General features: G+C 39.8%; 1 protein-coding gene across 2 annotated transcripts in view; it reads right to left on the bottom strand.

Moving 5' to 3' along the window:
- VPS13A (vacuolar protein sorting 13 homolog A) overlaps positions 1-17,539 on the bottom strand; it is a 4,910,496-nt gene that overhangs the window by 3,955,422 nt on the left and 937,535 nt on the right. For both annotated transcript variants that reach the window (XM_044060868.1, XM_044060869.1), the window contains exon 12: positions 13,645-13,751. In XM_044060868.1, coding sequence (XP_043916803.1) covers positions 13,645-13,751 — 107 coding nt within the window. The remainder of the gene's footprint in view (positions 1-13,644; positions 13,752-17,539) is intronic.

The raw sequence follows: 17,539 nt of genomic DNA, 5'->3' as shown, positions 1-17,539 counted from the left end.
TCCCTTTCAGAGGGGAGGGGTTTTTTAGCAGATGTAGTTGCTACAGCCTTAGGCCCCTGGGAGATAGTCTCGGGATCTGCAAAAGGAGCCTTGTATAAATGGTGATGAGTGTCCGGGACCCTGTAGAACCTATCGGCTTAGCAGGGGCCGGAGGTAATGAATCAGGGGCAGTGCAAGCATCATTAAATGCATCATCTACAACAGAAAGAACTGGAGGTATAGCTAAAGGCCTATGCTGTGGCAAATGTAAAAAGGTTCTAAGCCTTTTTCTGGAGTCTGAGAAATCTTGGCCCTGCCACTGAAATTGTTCCCTCATAGCATGCAAGGTTTCCCCAAAGGAAAATTCCTCAGGTGGAGAGGCTGAAGGAATGGACTCTTCAGCATCAGAGTCTTCGTAAGGGGAATAAGGAGCCTCAGGAGGGTCTGTATGTTCTGAGTCATCAGAGGAATCATCTGTGGATACTGGCTCTGGGGGCTCTGCTCTAGGCCTCTTCTCTGGAGGTGGATGAGTGGTCCTGTCTGGATGAGGCTGGGATCCACGAATTAAAGAAATGAGATCCTCTGCCAAAGAAAGCATATGGGAACTGGAGCTGGGCCTGTGAGAGGGGGGCTTAACAGGCAAAATTTTTGAAGCTTTAGCTGCTTTAGCCCTGGCAAAGGCCTTAATAGACATGGCTGCAGGAGGCCTAGCAGCTCCACGTGCAGGGGTTGAAATATCCAAGGGAATAGTGTCTGATAATTCCTGAGAAACCGCAACTGCAGGTTGGATTTCAGAAGCCAATTCCACCAGGTTAGAAGAGGCCTCAGTAGAAGGCATGTTTTCAGCTGGGGGAAGAACCGCTTGCTCGGTTTCAGCCGAAACCGAGACACTCGTGGTTGGCTTAACCGCGGTCTCGGCCGAAACCGCGGACCGCGAGTGTCGGTCCTTTTCCCTGCGTTTTTTGGTTATTTGTGAAGTCGGAGGATCCGACGGCATAATATAAGCAAAATCAGAGCCGAAAAACTGCTCTGCAAATTCCGACCGACGTCTAAGCGTCCGTCGGTTAAAAGAAGCACAGGCTAGACAAGCTGCTACGTCGTGATCTGGGCCTAAACAAGGTAAGCAGTAAGAGTGGAAATCTTTATGAGGTATTTGTTTCCCACAAGTTAAACAGTTATTCACTTTTTCTGACATCGGCTGAGGCAAGAAAGAGTCCCCAACGGGGTACTTAGCTTTTTAGAAGTCCTCGAAGTAGTATTCGGTAGTAGTAATCTCTGGTTCTGACCGACCGGCACTTGCGAACAGCTTCTGCTTCGGGCGCCACGCGGCAAGAAAGACTGAGGAAAATGGCGTCGGCTGATGCCTTTATACCCGAAGAACTGTAGCTATGACGTCGGGTGAAGCGCGACACCAGCCGAAGCCAGACGCAGACTTTGGAATCCGGCCGACCGAAGGGCTGCCTGACGACAGGACAACCCATTTGTAAGGACTGCAGATGCATCCTTGAAGGACATCTGGCCATCAGTTTGTGAATGGCAACGTGTGGAAATGAAATCTGTATCCCTGGGATACTATATTTAAAACCCACTTGTCCTGGGTAATCAGTTGCCAGTTTCGTGCATGAAGTGCCAGTTTTCCCCCAAAGAGCAGCCAAACGATAAGTGCTTGGTGATTGCAGTGGAAAGTCATAGAGACTGTTTACCGTAGGAAGGTGCCTTGTTACTTCCAGATTTGGAGGTGGAGGCACCCCATTGCTTTGTTCTATAAATCCCTTGTGACTGAAACCTGGAGCCTTTGGAATGTCTGGGTTTGACCTGAGCGGCTCTGGTGGGTACTGGAAAGGACCAGTTCTTAGTAGGCCAGTGCCTACTGAACCTGGGTGGCTGCACTTGTAGGAAATATTTTACAGTTTGCATAGATTTAGCTTTATCCTCCATCTTTTTCAAAACTTCTTCTGCCTTATTACCAAACAGACTGTCCTGTTGTAAAGGAACATCCAACAATTTTGCTTTAACATGATCAGGCAGATTTTGCTCCTTGAGCCAAGCATGCCTTCTTACCACAGATACAGTTACAGTGGCCCTGCAAGAGGCCTCCAAGGAATTTACATTTACCAACTTGTTCAGCTGAATGCAGTAAATCCTGTAACTCTATTTTCCACACAGTCAGAAATCAACATAATTTTCTGTTTAAGTAAACCCATGACATGTTGCTGATATTTAAGCATATGAAATTGACAGTTTAAAGCCCTGATTACCAAGGTTGCAGACATGTAAACCTTCTTACCCCATCTATCCAGTGCCCTGGAATCTCTATCAGAAGGGGTAGGATTTTTAGCAGTAGAAGCCTTAATGCCCTTGGGACCCTGAGAAATGGTTTCAGGGTCAGCAGTAGGGTTTTTAAAGAGGAATTTGTGGGAGTCAGGAACCCTGTAATATCTGCCTGGCTAACTAGGAGCCGGAAGCAGGGAATCAGGAGCCATGCTGGATTCTGAGAAAACATCATCAAAATGTCTAGAACAGGAGGTATAGCCAAAGGCCTATGCTGAGGAAGAAGGAAATCCCCAAGCCTCTTTTTAGATTCTGAGAAATCCTGACTCTCCCAATGAAAGTGTTCCCTTAAGGTATGCAAAGTTTCTCCAAAAGAAAAATCCTCAGGAGGACAAGCAGAAGGGATGGAATCTTCTGCATCAGAGACCTCATAAGGTGGAATAGATAATTCCTGATCAGAAGGGGAATCAGAAGAAATAGAAACCTGATCTGAAGATTCATAGTCAGTGCCTTGCCTAGGCCTCGTAGCAGGAGGAGGATGTGTACCCCTTTTCAAGGTAATTAAATCCTCAGCCATTTTGATCATTTGTTTTTTAGGCATTGGGGCCTGTACACATGGCCCAAGCGTCGTTTTTTTAGACAAAGTAGATTTTGGCCTTAGTTTTGAAGATGGCGTCAGTTTAATATACAAATTAGGCCTGAAAACACCCCCAGAAGCCGGTGCCTGCTCAGCGACTCCAGACCCATCTAAGGTAGAGACATCCTCGGGTTCAATACTTAAAGTGTCTCGCGGCATCCGAATGGGTCTCAGTAGAGACCTGCGAATCAAAAGTAGCAGGTATCAGGGCCTGCAAAAGCACCTCACTGACTAACAGTGATCCGGCGACTGGCTTAAGAGAAGCTTCCTCGTCGGTTTTGGACCTCGAAAGGCTGCCTCTGTCTTTTTCTTTGCGTTTTTTAGGTATTCCGGTAGTCGGATTGCTAGCCGATGACATTTCTGGATAGTTGCATTTTGAGCCAAAATATTTAGAAGCAAAAATATACCGACGCTTAATAGTGCATTGATTAAATTTAGCACAAAACCGACAGCAAGGCACATTGTGGTCAGGGCCTAGGCAAGGAATACAGTACAAATGAAAATTCTTATGGGGTATTTGCTTCCCACAAGTAATACAATTATTAACTTTTACTGACATCTGTAAGGAGCAAGAAAAAGTTTCCCCAACGGGGTACTTGATTTAGGTTGAAGACTTCGGTTCTGAAACTCGAAAATGAAAATTTCAGAAGTTGGCTGACCGGCAATTGCGAACTGCTTCTGCTTCGGGCACCGCGCGGCAAGAAAGACTGATGAAAATGGTGTTGGCTGCATGTTTTATACCCTTGACGGCCTGACGTCATGGAAGAAGGGACAGCAACTGACGCAGGACCCAAGACTTTGTTAATCAGGCCGACTGAGGGCAACCTATCAGCAGATTACCCAAATGTAATGACTGCAACAGTGAAACACGAAGAGCATCTCCCTAAATGCTCTGAAGTGCATATTAAATTTTTTTTTTCTTTTTACACAATCTTTTCAACAGAAATTATGATTGAGGAAAGAAACTGTTGCTGTACAGCTTTAGTTTTCCTTGCATTCTGTCAATACTCCTTTTCTGACCAAGACAGCACAAGAATAACCATTTAAGACATAATTAAAATAAGCCAGGCCTCAAGAAGCCATCAGGCTATAGATGTTCTGGGATGTATTTTACAGCATTTTACCAACCTTTTAATCCAGTGGTGACGTAAATAAAAAACATGAGTAAGAAAAGAATTTCAGTCTTTAATTTTTTTTTTCTTTCAAGAAAGACATATGTTTTATACTTGTTGAGCAAAAAAATGCATATTGATGCAAAATGCATTTTTTTGCTCTGTCCTTCATAAAAAGTTTGATTTGCTTGTGAATCATGCAGGACTGCAGACAGCCAATTAAAATCCAGATATCCGAGTTTTATACTTGTTGAGCAAAAAAATGCATATTGATGCAAAATGCATTTTTCTATTAACTTTTTAACTGAATTAGAGTAATATTTAAAACTTGTTCCTGATTTTCTGGTATTATTGGTATTGCACTGAACTCTTCAGCAAAGAAATTCGGAGTTACCGTATCTCCTCTTCTGCCAGTATTTATAAAACTCCCTGTACAAGAAAACCATCCCTGAAGATCAGAAGTATCAGCTGTTATTAAACTCCAAAGTATACAGTGAGATCAGTTACGCTGGACTGATGATCTCTCTAGTGCTTACCTTGCCTATGTTCACTACCAGCTTTATTCTAACAGAGTCATATCACAGCCCTGTTCAGGTTAAACAGCCTAATCACGAAATTAATAAATTTTTTCCTCTTCATTCATCAGCCACAGCTTTTGTGGGGCCCCTGCGCAGTCAAGGATGATTAGGGGGGCCCCTTGCAGCCATGGGTTTTGCAGGTACCTAAAGCTGGGGATAATGTTAGTTTTAGTGGAGAGAATGTCCATCAGCAGGTTTTAACTATGCCAGCAGCACTATGTCAGTGGTAAAATATATAATGGAATTGTGACAGCTGTTGCTTAATAAAACACTGACTATAACCAGCGATATCTTTGAATTTTAAAGGAGATATAAATAAGAGTGATTACCTACCTGGTTTATTAAACATGCAAGATTCCTGTACTAGCTTTTGTTGTTTTGACAGACATGTTACAAAATATCAAAATAAGATAACTTGCATTGGTTGGGGGTACCCCAGGAACAGGGGGCCCCCAGCGACCACAGGGTTCGCAGGTGCCTAAAGCCAGCTATGTTCAAAGTCCTGTTGGTCATCCCTATATAGAAAGATGGGCATTTAGTACAATAAGCAAGGTATATAAGATCCCTACTCATACAATCAGCATAATGATTTTAAAGTTTTAAAACATGGCACTACACATAAGTTTCTATTTTTAGTTATAGAATTTACCCCTCATACTCACAGGTTAGGTAATTTCAAGAATTTTACAGAGCAAAAGGAAATGAAATGGATAATTAGGATGCAGGCAGATAGGGGTTTTGGCTTTAATGACAAGGTAGCACTTAGACCATTTTTAGCTGATAGACCCTTGAAGCATTAAATTATGTGCATTTTAAAGCGTGCATGGATTTCATTCTTGTATTACATTTTATTCTTTTAAACAAATGTTTTAGAATAGAATTAATTATTGCATTATTTAACATATTTTTGCACATTTTTTATATATACGAAATCTTTGTGAATGAAAAAGTTTTCATGATAAAGTCTTTTTACGTTATAGCAGACTTGCACATATATATTAGTACAGACATATATCTATTACTTTAAAATTCATTGCAAGGTTTTAGTTTTTAATCGACTGATTGGTTTCAAATGACTTAAGCTGATTGCAATGTGATTGCTTTTAATATTATAAATATGTTGGGGTCCTCATATAAGTGTACTAAAGTCTGAAGAAGCGTCCTTTGGGGAGTGAAAGAGCTTACTCTTACAATAAACATTTTGCTTTTTTTGTGAAACCTGCTCCAGTCATGGTGCTCTCTTAACTTGGGACTTCTATCGGTGAGAGCTTTACACACTAACCATTGTATTTTTTGGACAAGGACTTTTTGTGGCTGTCAGTGAATCACAACTACAGGAGGAGGTTGAGGGTGAACTGGAAATGTTGGAAGAGGATCTGTGACATGGTAGCCTGGATTAGCATATCATCCAAGTAGGGAAATGTCCAAATTCTCCACGTTTGCACAGTACTATCACTGGTGCTAGATACTTTGTTAAAAATGTTGGGGCTGTGGAAAGCCCAAAAGCAAAGCAGTAAACAAGTGAGATGAGCCAGTACAGAACCGCAAGAGGGGCAAATTGGTATGTGGGGGTAGGCAACCATTAGATCCAGGAATACTAGGTACGTCTGAGGAAGTATGAAAGGCAGCAGTGTGAGCAGTGACAGCAGTTTGAAGGTTGGAGAGGGATCCAGTACGAGTCTCCATTGCCCTTCTTTCCTTGTTTCTAGGAAGTCTGGAGCAAAAAAAACACTTCCTAATGGATTCAATGAGGTCTGGTTCTACAGTGCCTTGTGCCTGCAATTTTTGGAGTATGGGTGTAAGAAGACAAACTTGGACGGGGGGGTATGCCATTCACAGGGGGAAGTTTTTTGAAGTAAAGTACCCAGTGGTTCATGATCCTTTCCGAGCATGAGACTGACTGAGTAAGCCTTTTGGAGAAAGGCACAGCAGGACTGAGGGGTTGGGGAATGCTGATTTGTACACAGTCACAGTGCTTTTTCCCCTCGAAGTGAAGCCTCGCAGATGTTGGATCCATGTACGTGTATGTGATTTTTTTTTTTTTTTTTTGAGAATCTCTAGGAGCACTTCCTCTGTTTATGAATGGGACTTTAGTCCATTCTAAAAAAAGAAGTAGGCTTGGCTGGGTAATTTCTCTGTTATCTAGGCAAAGAGGTTAACAGAATCTGTCTGCAGTCTTTTATTGATATGGCTTGCTCTTGTAGGGCTTTAAATATGTTGGCAGCTTGTGGACCAAATAAAAAGTTCTTGTCTAAAGGAAAATCAGTAAATTTGGCTTTAAAATCTTCTGGCATGGGTTGATTGCACAATCATTCATACCTGCGAATGACACAGCAAGGACTCTACAGCAGCATAACTACATTTTATTCTGTGTCTGGCTAGCTGAGTAACCTCAATAAGTAAGGACAATATCTGTTACGAATCTGACACCCCGTGGATCACCATTACCTTGTTTAAAGAGTCGAGTATGGATAACAGATAGTTGGTCACCTGGGTTTAATAATCAACAGCCCTAAATGCCAGAGTAGAAGAGGTAAAAACCTTTTTCCCCACCTGTCAATAGCTCTACTGTCTTTGTCTGAAGGGAGGGCACTGGTGTTGGGAAGAATTTTTGAAGGTTTATCAGACGAGAGAGATAGTGAGGAGAGAGAAAGGGCAGAGGGGTCTGTCACATGGTTCTTGTACAAGAATTTAAGTTAGTCAGGAACTTATAAAATCTTTCTTGCCCCTTAGGGGCTGGAGGCTGTGAATCAGAAGTGGCAGAGGAAGACTGGAAAACATCCAAGAAAGCTTTAGGGACTGGAGGGACAAGAGAGTGAGCAAGACCTGTTATAGTATCTTTTCCGGACCTCTGTAATTGGTCTAGATTCCCACTCAAAATACTTCATGTTTATAATTCTCTCCAAATGACGTCTCTTCAACAGGATAGTCAGGGAAAATAGAGTCTTCATCATCAGAAGGGATTTGGCTGGGAGAATGAATTTGAGATGAATATGCCACAGAATGATCACAGTCAGAGGCATTGTTCTCTTCGGAAGATGATGAATCCACCTTAATTTGTTGAGGTGTGGGAAGAGAAGGCTGGGCAGAACACGAGGGAGGTTTCAGGGCCATAACAGCCTTGGGAAAGTCCCTCCATTTCTTCTTCATAGATGGGGGTGGGGGTGGGGGTCAGACTTAGTTTTTCTGTCATTTCTTCTTGGATGTGATGTCCGCCTGGATCAAGCAGGGTTGTTCAGAGTCCTGACGTAACTCAATTAACTTACAGGGATCTCCTCCCCCAACTAAAATATGTGAAATGCTTTTCAGGCCCTCTGAAATGATGATGAGCAGTTCACCTCTTTTCTGTGGAAGTAGTTTCCTCAGTCATAAGACCCTCCAATGCCATACCAACCTCCAGCAGGGTCTCAAGTAGAGGGCACAGGTGGAGTCAGACATACCAAGGGTTCTGGAACCTCAGAAGGTGTGTCAAAATCAGAAAAGGAAGATTGAGTATCTGACCTGGGCCTTTGTTTTTTTTTCTTGTGGGGTAGAGGTACATCTGGGAAAGTGGAATCTATCATCTTGGACTGGGCCAAATACTTAAGATGTTGCATTTCCAAGAAAGTATTAAGCAAAGCCAGACAGGATTGTAAAGTGTTTGGCACAAAGGATTGTCACATAGAACAGGCCTTGTTGTAGCAGTGTTCGCCTAGGGAGATGAAACATTGGGTATATAGATCTTTGTATGGGATTTACCTATCGCATTTGCACTTACCCCTCTTAGCTGAATCTAATACTTAAATTATTGTGCTATACCAGCATGTAAGTTTCCCCAATGGGGCACTTATCCGTTTTAAAGAAGCTATAGTACCAACGAACAAATGACAATCGGTCCAACGGACACGCAACCTGCCTTCTGACTGGCAGCGAGATGGTCTGAGGCTCTACACTTGTATGTCCACCTATATATCCCTACGTTTATAAGTTAAAGTCACATGTCAAATGCACGACCTAGGAAAGGTTAAGCTTTGGTATTCCAAAGGGACGTCAAACAGTAATAACACACTAGTTTGCAACACTGCAAAAGTAATTTCAGTCAGGACAATGGCTACAGCAGAGTCACCCATCTGTGGCTGAGGCAAATTACTAACCTGCAGAAGGGGCACAGGCTGTACAGAAATGTTCTTTTTTTTTTTTTTTGGCTAGACGAAGAACTGAGGAAACAGTAAGTTGTTCCATTGTAAAGCTGAGAATGGAGCCTAAAGTCCTGGTAAAATTGACAGAAGTGGTAGGCAAATGTAAGTATCAAAAAAGTTAAGTTTCACAGAAAAATCACTGTGAAAATCAACACACACTTACCCCAGCCTCTAAATAGAATTTTTAAAGTTTTCTCACAACAAAGCAGGGAAAAAAATCATACTGATAAAGTTTTACACTAAAATAATAAATAAATAAAGCCACAGTCTACCGAGTGACTGAAAAGTTGTACGACAGTCCAAGAAAAAAATAAACTCATAGCATAAAATAAACACTTCCACTTTGCAAAGTATTGATTTTAGTCATAAAATAAGCTCTGGAAGTTCCCCTCTGTAGGAAACTGATCTACCTGGCAATGGAGAAATGCTAACGGTTGGCCCTAGTAAGCCCATAAAAGTATTGTTCTTTGGCAGCAGGAATGCACTGCAGGGTTTGGTGCCCAAGCCTCTCGTTTTCTCCACCGCTAGCTTGAGCTTTTGACAGTCTGGGTATGTAGAAGGTATTGTGAAGCTTTGTAATCTGGCCAGCTGTTGCATATTATGCAGAATACAACCCATATTGCCAAGGCTACTGCAGCAGTGATCAAATAACATGTAAAGTTCTGGAACATATCTCAGAACTCATTAATATAGACAATGAAAATCTGCAAACCATACTGTGAAAATCTGCAAACCCTGGACTCTCATCAATATAGATTTGTCAAGGAAAAGTCACCAAAGCATTAGGTAGTGGTTACGCAGGACGAATCCAGGACGCTTGATCGAATGATCAAACGTCCGAATCCATTAAGCGCAAGCATATTTACACAAAAGTGCTTTTCACCAAAGAAGCACTTTCGCGTAGGTATGCCTGTTGCCGAGCCCGTACTACAATGTGGATAAGGGAAACTTCCCTTTTCCCCACTGTAGTGTGGTCTCAGAGGAGAATATTAAAGTAGGGGGTATGTGGGGGGGTGCAGGGGGGGGTAAAGCCCCCCTGCAAAAACGTAAATGTAGTGTTTTTTTTTTTTTATTGACACGCTTAAACAAAAGTGCTTTTTCAGTTAAAGCACTTTCGTTAAAGTGTGTTCAGTGGTTATGGACTCGGACATTTGATCATTCGATCAAACGTCCTAGATCCCACAGGACATACTGCATACTTGGATCTGGCCAAGGTCTTTGAAACAATTCCTGATGCCGGTATTACTGACGGATATCTAAATGGTTTCATAGGGTTGTAGTAGGTAACAACCACTGTGACCTTTTTAAGCCAAACCATGCACCCCAAATCTTTGACAAGTTCAGATAAACTGAATCCATGTGGTCACAGTCACTGGTGCAACTTCTGAAAGCAAAACAGCTACCAGTGGTGTAACATTATGCTCTCTGGCATCTATTTCCCAGACATTCAAGCAAACAACTCTGACCTGTGGTTATCTATGGTTTCAGATGACTGTAAATTTGCCGTTGTTATTTTCATCTTCCACTGACTCAACTGCTTCAGCGTGGGTTAGACCATTTTAACAAAAGGTGTAAGGATAAAGGTCTCAAATTAAATGCGAAAACATATAGTACAGTTTATTGTGTTAAAAAAAAAAAAAAAATATATATATATATAGATAGATATAGATATAGATATAAATATAGATATAAATATATAAATATATATATATATATATATATAGACATATATAAATATATATATATATATATATATAGACATATATATATATATATATATATATATATATATAGTGTAACTCCTCACCAGGCGCAATGACTCCTCATTCTCAAGGATGGACAAGAACAGGGTTACAGTGAGATATCTTTCAGGGATCAGGATCTCTGACCTTACAAAGCCCCTAAGAACCCAAGGTCTTTACAAATACAACCAAGATATAGCAGTGGTGCATCTGGGAGTGAACAGCTTGAGATGCAGAACATGTCACATTCCCATGCAAGTTACAAATGCAAGAAAGACACTACTCCTGAGCAGAATCCTTAAATAGTTGGTGTCATTCCAGGGGATCCAGTAAGAGTCACTTATGTGAGATGCTCAACAGTTCAACTTGCTTCACTAAGGATGTCCTGCACTTCTTGTTCAAATGTGTTCACATACTGGCTAAAGCTTTTGCTGCCCCTCTTCTGGCTTTTTTGGGCAGAATCTAGCTGATGAACATGCCAAAATAGCTAACATATCAGTCTCAAAATCCAAACACATTAAGGTGTCTTCCTTAATGCCAGAAGTCTAAATGATACATTGCTTGATCTTGAGGCACTCCAACATTTAGAAAACATCCTTGTCTGTTTACTAACTGAAAGTTGGTTTAAATGTAAAGTCAACACTCCTTCTATACTAGAATTTTGTGAAGTTTACGCCTTTCGGCACAATGCCAGCTGTTAAGGGGTCTCCGTATTTGTCAGGGAACATATTACCTTCTTGGTAGATTCCTAGAGACTCACACAATGAACTCTGAGCTTCAGATCACTCTATATAGGATTAGTTGTCAACAAATAGCTTGTTACAAGAACACCATCTTTGTCTCCTGATGACATGTAAGACTTCTCAATGTTCTAAAGTATTTGCTTACTAACAAAAAATGCCCTTATTTTGGGTGACTACTCTTGGACACCTATACGTTCATTGCAGAATATACCCCAAAATGCCACAACTGGTAAATAAACCTCTACAAGACAGCACAGCATTCTTCACCGGATTCTTACAAATATGGCCTCTTCCACTACTCTGCTGGTATCTCCTTCCTCAGCAAAGTCTGACCACAAACTTATGACATTCTCTTTTAAACTCCCAAAAGCTCATACAGCAAACCCTACTGAATTTAAGGACTACAAACATGTCATCTTCAACCTTCTTCTTTCGGCTTTTCCCAGTTAGGGGTCACCACAGTGGGTCACCTGTCCACTCATGATTGGCAGTGGAGTTTTACGGTGTCGAGTTGCCAGCCCGGCACCCAGCCTTCTACAGAAGGCACACACATGCACATACTCACCCCTAGGGCCAATTTGGAGTGTCCAATCCACCTACAGCATGTCTTTGGGATGTGGGAGGAAACTGGAGCACCCAGAGGAAACCCACACAACAGGGAGGACATGCAGACTCCGCACAGAAAGCACTGCAGCCGAGAATCGAACCAGAGAACCTCTTGCTGTGAGCAGCAACGCTAACCGCTGCACCACCGCAGCTGCCCTGGTGATAAAACATCAAAATTCACCTATGACTGAACCACCACTAACTTTAAATACAGCAGCAAGGTTCACTTAGGAATTTTACACCCATTTTGAAAAATGTGTAAGATAACAGCTCCTGCCAGGACCATGTATCACAAAAATTAAAACAAACAAAAAAAAAAAAACACACACACACAACCACAGTGGTCCACCACCATAAGTAAACTATACAAAACATCCTTCAATTATTTAGTAGATCCAACACTCAGCACAGGCACCTCTGCAGCAAATGCAGACCAGCTGAGGAAGCTTGAAGTGATGGAGATGAAATGCTTGAGATAGGTAGCAGGATGCACACTGTGGAACAGAAAGAAATGAGGACATCAGAGCTGAAGCCAAGGTGGCTCCAACTGCAGAGAAGATCCATTAGAACATATTACAGTGGCTTGGCCACAGGTGCAGGAAAGTAGAAGAGAATTTCATAAACAAGATTTGGTAGTGGCAGGAAAAAAACAGGGCATTCAGGCAAGAGAGGGATGAATTGCATAAGAAACACACAAGCTTGCATGTGCGCATACACACAATATGCAGACACAGGCAAAACTAGAATGGCAGACCCAACTCAGTTTTTCCACACTCCTTTTCAATTAGTCCACCCCATTGTGTTGTTGCATGCAGCCCCTCTTATGTGAAGTCACCATTTACCTTGGAAGGAAGGGCTCTTATCATGATGTTTATGTCTGATCATGACATAAAAAGTTGAATATATACATATATTATATTTATACATATATTATATTTATACATACATATATATATATATATATATATATATATATTATATATAGACATATATATATATATATATATATATATATATATGTGTGTGTGTGTATGTAGACACACATCACCAAAGTCTGTGTGTATGGAGACAGACATCAAAGCAAAAAGTTTCACAGCATACAAGAAATTATAGTAAAAAAAATGCAATATCCTGAATGACAGACTGAAGCCAATATGAACAAAGCAGAATTACTAGGTGCTCTAAAGTTTGTCAGAAAGTGAATATGCAGTAATTTTGCACTTGGATTTCAACAATCATAAAAGTATTTATGGCATGATACATAGACTAATTATACTAAGCAATAAAGCTATCAGAAAAGGCGCTCTATCCTTAGTCTTTTAATGGTGCATATAAAATTGTAGCGCATCCACAAGATAAAAGATAAAGTGTAATTCAGTGGGAAAGAAATGTGCCTTAAATGTGAAATAAAAGCAAAACCAATCAGCAATCTGCACTGCTAACGCCAACAGCTCTGTCCCTTACTACTGATGGCATCATTAACAGGTTGTATACAGCACTATTTTGCTTTACTTTTTTTTAAATGGTGATAGTTCTACGCTGACCTAATACAGTTTTAATTGGCTTTACTAAGATTGCATACATACTTACTTTCTATGTATACAAAATAGGATAGAAAAAAGTCCCTAGTGGTTCACCTAACTTACCGGTTACAATAAAGCCAGAGGAATAACTTAATGCACCATCTGAAAATAATCAACGCCAGTGAAATGCTCACAGAGCAAAGAAAATGAAACATCAAAAAGAAAACTTCACTTCTGAAAAAAAATAAGTTACTTAGCTTTAATAAATTACTTGCCATTCAGCAGCATGATCGCACACACAAACATTTGGTCTGTATTTTCTGTAGGGTAGATTCCGAGACATCATGTCATAGGATTCAACTAACTCCATGATGCTTAGATACTGGAAAAAAAAATATTCGGTCACTAAAGATGTAAAAAAACATCACAATAAGCAGAAAACCTCAAACCACTCAATGCCATAATACTATTTTAAATAATTTTCCGTACTTAGTAACAACAACAGTGAAAGGTAGAACCACGATGTAGTCCGTCTTCTAAATAGCAAGGTTCCAAGGAATAGGCACAATATAAATTCAAAATCAATTTATTGCAGGTAGAGATGAGCGCTTTCGCGTAGTACTGGCTACGCTTCTTCAGATAAATTTACACGGACAAACTTACATTTAAATACACATTTTTTTGGCGGGATCATCATTCAATCAAGCTTCAATTAAGAACAATTAAAACATTAAATACACTAATTGCGCTTTTGATCAGTCAGTTACATAGGTAAAAAGACAAAGACAGTTGCTAGTCAGCTCTAAAAAACTGAAAAACTGTTATCACAATTCAAACACAATCATGTTATCCTGCTATGTATATTCTGGACACCTGAGCGGTATAGCAACCTAAAGTCCCTGTATCAAATCATTCTAGATGGCTATCATAAGTAGTAAACACACAAAGCATACAATCCTGGAACTAATATGATCGTTGTACTTAAGCGATCGTATACGCATGTGCTACGAGCAAAGTTCCATTGTATATTCTTATATAAGAAGTTTCCCGAGATGTAAAACAGAAACTTATACTCAAAGCCTGAATACAGAGTGCAATTTCAAGAATGTGCTTATGTTCAAATAACTGAACCTTATTAGTATACATAACTAGAATCTAAACCTATCTATGACCTAACTGACGAAATCTATCGTTCTTATAATAACGGCAAATAATGTTTATAAGTAAAAACTGAATATCACTATTAAATACATATTCTTTGATTTATTTAATAATAGAACTAAAATTATAACCTTAAAAATAACTATTATTCTTATGACTATTAGGATACAATATACAGGTAAGTCTATAACCTATATATATATGACAAACAATCAATAGGTATGCTCTAATATGTCAAAAAGCCTACCTATGTAAACAAAAAACTTAAGGGGTTATAGTTTGCATCTATATCCTATACACAAAGACGTACTAATACATAAAAACAAGAATGGTAATAAAATACTATTACTCATGACATTAGGAAAAATATAAAAACATAACAATACATAAAAAACATATGTATGAATAGTTACATCTAGAAATATGAGATTTTATATAAAATACTTATACAATCACAACATATATCAAAACTGCCTAACCTCTATTAAAAAGTGCCTAATCCTAGTAACACCTTACAAAAGTCATGTAAATATACACAACCTAAATACGCGTCTAGGGACCCAATTGGTCCCAACTGATAAATACATATTTATGTAACATGCAATAGTCATTACAATAATAAAATATCTAATGAATAATACCTTAGACCTAAAAGAAATTCTAATAAATAGATAGCAGAATGGAAATGTGTATTATTTCCTCCCTGCTAACACTGGTTTAATAGAAATGTAGTTATTTATGCCCGGGGGTAGGTGAGCTGCTAACTTCAATATCCAGTGCAGCTCAACCTTAGCTAAGGCATTGTCATTATCACCCCCTCTCTTATTAGTTGGCAGTACTTGCAACACTCTAAAGGTAAAGTAATGTGTAGAACAATCTTTTATGTGTTTGGCCAATGCGTTGGTCTCATCTTGTTTACGAATGTCATAAAGATGGTCATAAATACGATCACGTAACCTCCTCTTTGTCAGTCCTACATAGAAGGCTGTACACAAGGCACATGTCGCCAAATAAATCACATTCTTAGTGTTGCAATCAGCATAAAAATTGGGCTGAAAGGTATAATTCATAAAGGGATGTTGATAAGATTGTATCTTTGAGAGATTACTACATCTCTTGCACTGATAACAGGGATAGGTTCCTTTAGTTAGAATCTCTCCTAAAATCAAATTATTACTGCCTTTGATGTTAGTAACATATTGATCATTACATAACATAAATTTAAGGTTATCACTATTCCTATAACAAAATCTAGGCTTAACACCAACATAATCCCTAATCTGTTTGTGCATGGTGAGAACATTCCAATTCTTGGTAACTATCTTATATTTTCAACGTCACTCGTATATTTAATGGTGTAATTAACCATATTATCATTGACCTTTAATTTATAAAACTTTTTGTATTTATACTGACCAATCATTCCAGAACTTTGTCGATATATTGGTTGGAGATCTCCTAAGATCTCTTGCCTTATATTCCTAACCATAGATAAATCATACCCTCTGTTTTTGAACAAAAGCTCCATTAAATCCACCTCTCAAATCACAATAAGCAGAAAACCTCAAACCACTCAATGCCATAATACTATTTTAAATAATTTTCCGTACTTCACATAAGGAGGAAAGACTGCAGTATCTAACAACAGGCATTTCTTACTATGTCAACTGATCTGTGACGGGACCCTCCTTGATGGGTCTATGAACAGGATACCATTTTTTTACTTAAAATTTGACTTTCTCCTGCATTAGTGGGATTAAGCACCTCTCACCAGCGCTCACACGTCACATGCTATAGGGGCAACATGTGCAGCCCAAGTATGCAAATATTCTATACACCAAGAAAATATGAAAATTCTCTTCACACTTTAAAAGATATTACATATATACTTACCAACCTTAAAGGGAACTCCTAACTGCAGCCTCCAGATGGAGGGGCTGTCCAAGCCTAGAGAGACTGCTGAAGGGTAAGGATTGCTGAAGGGTAATTTTAATCTATCGAGAATAGACTGGTCAATGATCAATTGACAGCAAAATAAAATCTATAACTTGAAAGAGAAACAGTCTACCTGGAGATAGGTTAAGTCTCACAGCTCAAATGCCAAAGGGCGGTCTTGCCTCTCCTATGGGCAATGAAGCAAAAAAAAGTGCGAGGGTACCCAAAATATAAATGTAGGCTTCTGGGAAGATGTACTGTCTAGAAGCTTATGAAAGCTCATAAACATATCTGTTTAGAAAGGCAAGAAGGCCAATCCCCCCCCCCCCCAACCCCACCCCAGTACCAAGGCAAAAGTGCAGCAAGAGGCAACCAGCAGCTATCAACCCCGCAAGGCTGTAAAATCAAACACTGATAAAATTGGACATGAGCTACAAGCAGTAAGGATCTGTATAGACCATAGACTGGATACTGCAAGACCAAAAAACTAATTAAAAAGGATAAGTACTGAGGAAAGACATGGCATGTTCCTTAAGCATAACAAAAAGAATGCCCTGCAATGTACTTGGCAACCCCCCCATAAGATATACTGATAAAGACTGCATGGCATAGTCAGAGGAAATCCAAGAAGAAGCCTGCTAGGAGTTATAAAGCCTTCAAAAAGTCACCTAGATAGAAACATATGAGAGGGACAATCCTGCCTGGAAAACACTCAATTGCATACCAAATCATCAGACACTAAGACAGGTGGGAGGTAAAGGATGCTAGAACACTGGAAAAGACTAAAAAGAGCAAACTAACTTAAAACTGATGAAGCTGACACTGAGCTCAGGCAGATATGTATAAAAAATATAATTCGATAAAAAGACAATTGGCAATCTCTCCAAAAATATTCCCAAATGTACACCTTGCAGAAAAAAATGTATATGGATACGTCTATTTATCCAAGGCCACTGAAAAAAAGTAAGCCACAATACAAAAGCAGAACACTGCTCACAGGAGAAGTAGCAACCTATCATAGTCAAATTCCTTAGACACCGCTAAGCTACTTGGGGAATGTTTAATGATCTGATC

Source organism: Protopterus annectens, chromosome 2.part0 (genome assembly GCF_019279795.1).
Source record: "Protopterus annectens isolate FY-2018-M chromosome 2.part0, PAN1.0, whole genome shotgun sequence".
Taxonomy (NCBI): domain Eukaryota; kingdom Metazoa; phylum Chordata; order Ceratodontiformes; family Protopteridae; genus Protopterus; species Protopterus annectens.
The sequence above is the reverse complement of the archived record's forward strand: the minus strand, read 5'-3'. Positions and strand labels throughout refer to the sequence as shown.